This window comes from Vicia villosa, unplaced genomic scaffold, assembly GCF_029867415.1.
Source record: "Vicia villosa cultivar HV-30 ecotype Madison, WI unplaced genomic scaffold, Vvil1.0 ctg.003445F_1_1, whole genome shotgun sequence".
In the NCBI taxonomy this organism is placed as follows: Eukaryota; Viridiplantae; Streptophyta; class Magnoliopsida; order Fabales; family Fabaceae; genus Vicia; species Vicia villosa.
In genome coordinates, this window is record NW_026706207.1 from 211,817 (window position 1) to 221,069 (window position 9,253).

General features: G+C 38.2%; 1 protein-coding gene across 1 annotated transcript; it reads left to right on the plus strand.

Annotated features, from left to right (window-relative positions):
• The first annotated feature begins 3,537 nt into the window (after positions 1 to 3,537).
• Positions 3,538 to 5,010, plus strand: LOC131641007 (uncharacterized). Its single transcript, XM_058911344.1, has 2 exons — positions 3,538 to 3,942; positions 4,078 to 5,010. Exons 1-2 carry the CDS (start codon positions 3,538 to 3,540, stop codon positions 5,008 to 5,010), a joined length of 1,338 nt encoding a protein of 445 aa, XP_058767327.1.
• Positions 5,011 to 9,253: the final 4,243 nt, after the last annotated feature.

Consider the following 9,253-nt stretch of genomic DNA (forward strand, 5'->3'; position numbering starts at 1 on the left):
CAGTGAATCAAAACGCAAAAAGGGAATCAAATCTTAAACAAAATCAAATCTAAAATTAACAGAATCAGGATTCAATCAAATCTTGACATAAATAAAAATCAAAATTTTTTTTATTGATATGAAACAGATGTTACAATCAAAAGGGGGAATTCAGAGTACACAACAGATCTTAAATCTAATGTTTCCTAATTGAATCTCTAGCTAAACCCTAACTATAAAACTAAAAGGAGAAAACAGAAACAGGGAGAGGACTTCTCACACACACCACAAAGGCCAATCCCCACGCGGTACAAAATTTCTCCACACACGTACACATTCATACAGTAATCACAGGGGAGATCAGAAAGCAAAGAAGAACAGATCTGTCACCTCCGCCTCGAAGCCGTACGGAGATCGCAAATACCCATGCCGGAAACAATCGCACAAATCGTCGAACCGCGATGAATGCAGCACCGCACTAAACGACCGTGCGGCCACCTCCCTATCGGACCTCCCTGCAACGCCGCCGCCTTGAAGCAAATCCGCACTCCGCATGATTTCGAAGCAAATCCGGTAACCACAACTTTTTCTCCTTTTAACTTGTGTTGGATTAATTGATTTATCAATAGTTTGAATTGCTCTGCGGAATAATTTTTTTGTGTGGTTGGAATCAATGGAGAGGGTGGAGGTCTTAAGAGAGTTTTAGCGATCTGAAAGCAAAAAGAGTGAGAGAGGGTTAGGGTATCGTGAGAAGGGGCTGTTGGTTTCTACCCAAATTTATTTCAATGTTTATTCATTTTTTTCTATTTAATTTTGTATATCTCTTTTTGTTTTTCTAATGTCATGTGTAAACCATTCATTGGTTGATGTTTAAAATTTTCTTTTGAGATATGAGAAGCACACCCACGTTTCTCCCTTTCTCTATTTTTTCAATTGTTGTTTTATTTTTTTTTATTTAAACAAATTTCAATGAGTCAAATGTCTTTTAATTTTCTTTTTATTATGATTATTATTAAAACAAAAAAAAAACAATAAAATATACGTAACACAAAAATGTTTTAACCCTTTTAAAAGTTCAAAAATACTTATATTCCTTTTTTGTCCATATATAAAAATATTTAATTAATAAAAAATAATTAATTTCTATTTGATAATTTTAATATTTGTTTAAATGTTTTTTTCGGATAATTCAATATAATTTTCTTCCCGAACCGACTATACCTATTAGTCGCATTAGGCTAGAAATAATTTGAATCAATTTAATTTATTTAATAACAATGATTTAATTAATATGTTTATTAATAATCCAAATAACTCTAATTTAATTCTCTCCTCGACCCGACTAAATCTATTAGTCGTATTAGACGAGAGATAAAAAATACATAAAATTAAAATACATTTTAATTTGCTGTCCACGACGATCAATCTATCGATCTGAGTAACCAGCAATGCCCCTTAATCCGTTAGCTATACTGACCAAATCTATTGGTCACCGCATCTAACGGTGCCATATCAAATCAGGATTGTACGCCCAAATCTTAAAACACACTAAACCACGACACTACGGATTTTCATCCTTTTCAATCAGGTAATTCAAAATACCTTCGAACTTCGCATTTCAAAACTGCGATAGGCCATTCAAAAAGCCTTTAAAACAGTTTCCAACCATAACAAATCAAATTCAATTCTAAGGCGTACAACCCTGGGCCCGAACTACGTAGACTCTGATCCTCCATAAGGAGGTACGTAGGCACTTGGCAACAAGGCGAGTCCCCCTCTTCCAAACTCTAATCATGTTCAAATAATTAGCCTTTAACTCTATTTACTGTCTGTCATCTTTCTTTATCTTTTGCCACAAACCTTCATCTTTGCAATGTTAACCTTTAGGAAAGGGTTTTGGGTGCCTAACACCTTCCCTTAACCCGAATATAGTATCTTACCCCGATCTCTATACTGCGTAGGGTTTCCTATTCGCCCTTCAGAATAGGTGGCGACTCTCTAAGTTATAATTTTTAGGCAGGTTGCTACAGCTGGCGACTCTGCTGGGGATAACTATAATGGTGAATACTATGCTCCTATAGGCTTTGGCAGGGTTTAGGTTTTTGGCAAACTTTTTTAGGGTTTGGCTAATTTGCCAAAAATTAGGGTTTATTTATATTTAAATATTTAAAGTTTTTACTTTATTTATTTATTTATAATTTCATCTTTTACATCAATTGAATAAATACCTGTTTATAAAAAAAAATCTGTTTATTTAAATATTTGCTGCGTGTTGTATTTTTTAAATTGCAAGCGGCCGGATTCAAGGTTAGTTTCAAATATTTAAATTTTATTTAATTATTTATTTTCCTTTTCCTTTTCAATTTCATTACTGCAATTTAATTAAATATTTATTTAAGTGAATATTTATTTCTATTATATTTGCTGGTGTTTTTTTATGTTGTGTTAAACCCTAAGTGTGGGAGTTAACTTTGAGACCAATAGGGGAGTATGAATCTCCTACGAGTCTCATTGATAATTCCACTCGGAGTGGGTTGAGTATTCGGAAATGTCCAAAACGAGGCTTGACCTTGTTGAGGGCAGGACTGGATACTTGGCTGATCTCTCCGAGAACCTACCCCAAAAATTCGAACTTCATGGATAAAATGAGTTGTTCTAAAATCCGAAGAGACAAAAAGTCTCGGAGGCTACGAACGACCCCATGAGACCTTCTAGAACCCCCTATTAAAAGGTTGGCTCCCAAGAGCCGCTACGTCGGACCTATGAACCTAGGACTTTTGTGCTGCTGTGCTCATTATATGTTTGCAAATATCTATGCGTTTCAATTTTGCAGGTATCCCTACGTAGTCCCTAGCCCGTAGGGACTGTGATTTCTAAGACCACGTCTTTCCCACGAAAGACATCACCATCTATGCCCTCCCTAGCCTGTAGGGATTTTATTCTTATATCCTTGTATTTTTACAACTACGCGTCCTTCCCACGAAGGACATCTTCGTTAACGCACGTCAATTGGCCTCTCGATGGCCATGCGATCTAGTGACTGTCTCGAACGGTCACCCCATGCTTACTCCTACGCACTCCCTAGCCCGTATGGATTTTCCTTTTACATCTTTGTATTTTTACAACCACGTCCTTCCCACAAAGGACATCTGCACGTCAATTGGCCTCTCGATGGCCATGAGACCTGATGACTGTCTTGAACGGTCATCATGTGCCCGCTCCCACGCATTCCCTAGCCCGTAGGGATTTCCTATATTGTGTCATAGTCCCTTTCCTGTAAGGATTTCCATCTATCTATCATTATCCATAGCCCTTAAGGGGTTTCCCTGTGTTTATCTCTTAAAATATGTGGGGCATCCTTATAATAACCCCCACTCTATGCCACATTGCATTGCATGAAAAAAATATATATAAAATAAAATATATTCGTATACCATTGCATCATAGGAGTTTATCATTCATACATGACATGCATTTCTACAAGGAGCTCATTCGCATCTTTACTTGTATTTGGAATCAGAGACTGCAAAATTGATTTCCCGACATTTTAGGTTAATCATGGAACAAATTCAGACAGACATGGCAGAGATTAGGGCTCAGATAGGGACTACTATGGGTCAATTTTTGGAAGCTATCCAAATCGTTACCCGTGGACAAGGAGATTTAAGAAAGCCTGTTCAGAGGCCGGATTTTATTGTTGATCCAAGCGGCGTTCATCAAAAAGTCGTCAAACCTACCCAAGAGGCCCCTTTGAATCAGAATGTTAGAAACACTATGCAAGTTCCCGTCAACGAGGCTCCACACCGTGAAAATCTTTCTGTTTCGTCATATGATACTTTTAAGTTTCCAATGGATGAAGATGAGGGTAAGCTCCGTCTTTTGGATAAGAGATTGAAAGCGGTTGAGGATCGTGATTGCCTTGGATTGGATGCTGCTAGTTTATGCCTGGTGCCTGATATCAAGGTTCCTCCTAAGTTCAAAGTCCCCAACTTTGAGAAGTACAAGGGTACCACTTGCCCAATAACACACATCAAGGCATTTTGCAACAAGATGGCTCCTTATGCAGAAAATGATAAACTTCTAATGCACTTATTTCAGGATAGTCTTAGTGGGGCATCTCTTGAATGGTATACCCAACTTGAAAGGACCAACATCCGAACTTGGAAAGATCTAGCCAAAGCCTTTTTCAAGCATTACAAACATAACAGTGATATGGTTCCTACCAGAATTCATCTTCAGGGTTTGACTCAGAAGGTTGACGAATCCTTTAGAGAGTACGCACAAAGATGGAGGGAGCTAGCTGCTAGAGTTCAACCTCCCCTTTTGGAACGAGAACTTGTAGACATGTTCATGGACACTTTACAAGACCCCTATCTGAATCGGATGGTTGGATGTGCCGCTTCTAAATTCTCAACTTTGGTTGTCATAGGAGAAAGAATTGAGCACGGTCTTATGACTGGCAAGATTCAGAACGTTGCTACTAATTTTGAATTCCCAGAACAAGATGGTGAAGAAACAAGTACAATTTCCGAAGTTGAAGAGAGAGATCATGCTTATTCTCCAGTTCAGATCCCTTGCTATCAAATGACAGAAATTACTCCTGATCAGGATGCCCCACAAATTTGTGCCGCGACTATTAGCCAACCACCAGTTCAATTTGTGCAACAAGAGCCTGTTCTATATAATCAATCAGTTAAGTATGCTCCGCAACAACAGCAGAGATATAGACAAATTCACCGACCACAGGGTGGGCAGAATCAAAGAAGGCCAAGAAAGGTATATGAACCAATTCCAATGCCTCATAGTCAGTTGCTCTCTCATTTACTCCAAAATTCTTTAGTGGAATTAAAACAACTTGGGCCTCCTCCTTTTCCTTATCCTGAAGGATATGATCCCAACGCCTACTGTGAGTTCCATTCAGGGGCACCTGGACATTTGATTGAAGGTTGCAACGTATTCAAAGGCACAGTTCAAAACCTCATTGATTCCAAGGCAATCTGCTTCATGCCAAACGGTCTGCGCATAAATTGAATTTCCCACGCCTGAGCAGAGGTCGAGATTGCAAGATGTACCTTCTAAAGCAATAGATCCAGACGGAGTCAAGTCTCTTTAATGTTGGCAATTTGAGTTTCATTCTGCATTCTCATTTGTAATTTTCTTGTTTCGTTAAGCACTTTCTCGTATGCAAAACTAGTTTGTTTTTGAATAATAATCATAATACATTGAATATTTTTGTCTTGAAACAATCCATTCGCTTTTATTTTCTTGTTGTACTCAACTCTTGTAAATAAAAAAAAAGAGCAAGTAACTCTGGAGGGAGGATGATGAGCGTAATACCAAGAATTTCAAACGGTGCGCTTTCGAATAAAACCTTGCTAATGATGTACAGGCATTGTTTCAAATCCCCAAACACCGGAGATATAAGGGAGATAGACCCTCGTTAACCCCTTTGAGCCTTGAAGTAGAAGTTTCATTTCTATTCAGAAAAAAACCTTCATTTTTAACCCAGGGGCAGGGTAGTGTTCGGTTAATCTGACCGAGTGTTCAAAACTCATTAAGGGTATGCATCTAAAGATACCACAATGGTTATCTGTCAAAAGGTTGAGGAATGTCAAAACCACAATGTTTATCCTTTATTCTTCAAGAGGTCAAAAGATGACAATGCCACAATGGTAATTCTCCATCAATCATGGAATGAGGTAGTCGCAATCACTTCAAGCAAATCAAAGACAATGCAAAGTCACGCGACTTGTAAAAAAAAAAAGAAGAAAAAGTGAAAGGCAAAAAAAATAATGATAAAATTTCCAGGTGAGGACAAAGTCGTGTGACTATAAAATCAAGGAAGAAAAGGTGAGCGACTGCCATACCCGAAGATCCTCATTGATTCCTCAACCATGCTAAAATTCCTTTAGAGGGATGAACACTCAGGTCGAGTTAATTGAACTTAGGATTGGAGAACATCACGGAGAGTGGGTGGGCACCAAATATTTTTGAGCCTTAAATCTTTTTTCTAAAACCGTGAACTCGGCCACGTTACAACCTTCAAAAGTCCTAATTGAAGTAGGGTTTATTCGAAAGCATACTAAACGAGAGTACGGTAATCTGACTCCTGCGAGGCTTGCTGAAACTTTTGAGTTGGCATCATACCACCTTTCATAAAAATAAAAAAATCAATGTTACGACATCATTTCAAAAAAAATTTAAGTTTCAAGACAAACATAAACTTTGCATTAGAATTATCATTCTCATAATAAACACCCTTGGCATATGAACTAGTGCATGACATCCAAGAAGATTCCATAATGAATCTCTGATAAAAAGGTGCATCTTCCCCAAGAATAAGTTGGGGGCAAACATATCTCAAAGTGGATTACCCTAAGGAGCAGAGAAGCAGTTGAATACTCCGTTGAGTAAGAATGCAGTTAACATGGAGGCTATCATTTCTAATAAAGACTCTTGAATGGGGGAACCACGTCCAGGGGGTTCTCCACACCAGGGGCAAAATCCCAATGATCACAAGGGTATACAAAGATCCTATTAACTAGGGGCATCCACCCTAAGATCCAATCGACTTGGGGCGAGTCTCGAAGCAATAATACTCAGGGGCATATCTTTTACAAAATCCAAAAATGGGGCAATCACTCAAGGTTCGAAGAATGTCTCAAAGTATTGAGTAATCAGGGGCTGTTACTCAAACGTGGCCGAAACCATCTCTAAACTATGATTGGTCAGGGGCACTATTCCATAGTCCATAACACTGGGGCAATCTATTTCGATGGCACAAATCTCTGAAAATCCTCTCGAGGCGATCTCTTCAAAAGCCCTGCAGACTGGAGCTAGACAGTAGGCAGGGGCACCTCCTCCTTTTCAATTATTTGATCCAGTCAAGTTCAGGCGCACGCTAAACAACTTGTGTATACAAAGAGAATGTCAGGAAGTCATGATCTTTATCCTTAGCAAGAATCGAGATTTAAATCTAGATGGTTGGCGTTCCTCAACAGTCAGAAGATTTCATCCTTTGAGCTCCTGATAGATGTCATTGCATACCACATTGCATCCTCCAAAATGCATAGCATTTCCACTTAGGTGGAGCATTACGTTTAGTTTCAAACATGCATCAAAGCATAAGCCAAATTCAAGTTCTTATCAAACACCCTTTACATCCTCAGTTAGGTCAGGGTCACTTCTCCAAAAGAACTCCTTATTCCTCAACTATCCCGAGTAGTATTCCCCACAGGTTTTTCTCAAATCATTTATTCTTAATGGTGCTTTCTTGCAAGCTTTCCCGACCTTATGCCACTTTATCCCCTGAAATACAAATTTTTTCCAAAGAAATCAATGCCAAAACCATACAATTTGGAGTTTTCCGGTAACCTTACCGATGCCAGTAACCTTACTGAGATTTTCTTTCCAATCCCCTGATTGATGTTTTCCGGTAACCCTACCGATGCCAGTAACCTTACTGAGATTTTCTTTCCAATCCCCTGATTGATGTTTTCCGGTAACCCTACCGATGCCAGTAACCTTACTGAGATATTCTTTCCAATCACCTGATTGATGTTTTCCGGTAACCTTACCGATGCCAGTAACCTTACCGAGATATCTTTCCAACCACCTGATTGATGCTTTCCGATAACCTTACCGATGCCAGTAACCCTACTGAGTGTTTATTTTCCAATCACCTGATTGATGCTTTCCGGTAACCTTACCGATGCCAGTAACCCTACTGAGTGTTTATTTTCCAATCGCCTGATTGACGTATCCCGGTAACCTTACCGATGATAACAACTTTGCCGTTCATACATACCCATTCGCGCACACGCATCATTTACATATGTGAACATGCATACATTTGCATTGTACAACAATAGGAAGTTCATAGGCATACGCATGATGCATACGCATTTACAAAATAATCCTCTATACAGGTAAACTTGTCCGAACCAGGGCAAGTGATGCTTATTAACGCAGGTGAGCTTGCTAGAGCTATAGCGAGTGATCCTTTCGGGGTTATACAAACCATGGAGACTTACTAGAACTATAGTAAGTGGGGTTCATAAACTACGAAAGCTTGCTAGCAATATAGCAAGTTGATCACACAAACTGACTGCGAGTCCTCGCTATGTAAGACTCAGGCTTTAGCGGGACAATTCTTTTCCCTCACACTCAAGCACGAGGTAAATTTAGGGGTCTTCAATTATTTAATAATTCTTCGATCCAAAAAGCGTGAGACCTGCATATTCTCACACCATTCAATCCAAGATAATTAAATAGGGGCAGCTGTCATACCCCAAAATTTACCCGATATATTTCACATTTTGATGATTTATTAAGGGGGTTAAAAATTAAGAGCCATAGGGTTTAATATACCTATTATTAAACTCGATCTCTTATAAAATTCCCTTATAAATTGGTTTAAAATGAAATAAGGGTGTAAATAGCAAAGTCTTTCTAAATCCAATTGATACTTGGCCCATGCCTAAATTGCTTCTTAAAAAAAAGGGAGAAAGATAAGGGGGTGTCTTTTGAGGAATAGAAAATTTGGATTCAACATTAGGCCCATTTAGATTTATTAAAGTTTTCTATGAATATTAATTTTTCAACAAGTTAGTATTTATTTAAAATTTTATTAATCTAACTTGATGGTTAATTGAACCTAATTTTAATTATTAGTTGGTAATTAATTTTTTTTTTCTTACCATGTCATTGTTATCATTTATTTGTAAAAAAAAAAGGTAAAAAAGAGGAAGAAAATTGTTCTTTCGAGAGGTTGACCAAGTCAACTAGAGTTACAAAGAAAAAATTCTGTTCATCTTCTCCCATTGGAGCAGCGCCGCCCCACCACCATCAACAACAGAAAACCAAAAAAAAGAAAAACCCAAGCCCAGTGAATCAAAACGCAAAAAGGGAATCAAATCTTAAACAAAATCAAATCTAAAATTAACAGAATCAGAATTCATTCAAATCTTGACATAAATAAAAATCAAAATTTTTTTTATTGATATGAAACGGATGTTACAATCAAAAGGGGGAATTCAGAGTACACAACAGATCTTAAATCTAATGTTTCCTAATTGAATCTCTAGCTAAACCCTAACTATAAAACTAAAAGGAGAAACAGAAACAGGGAGAGGACTTCTCACACACACCACAAAGGCCAATCCCCACGCGGTACAAAATTTCTCCACACACGTACACATTCATACAGTAATCACAGGGGAGATCAGAAAGCAAAGAAGAACAGATCTGTCACCTCCGCCTCGAAGCCGTACGG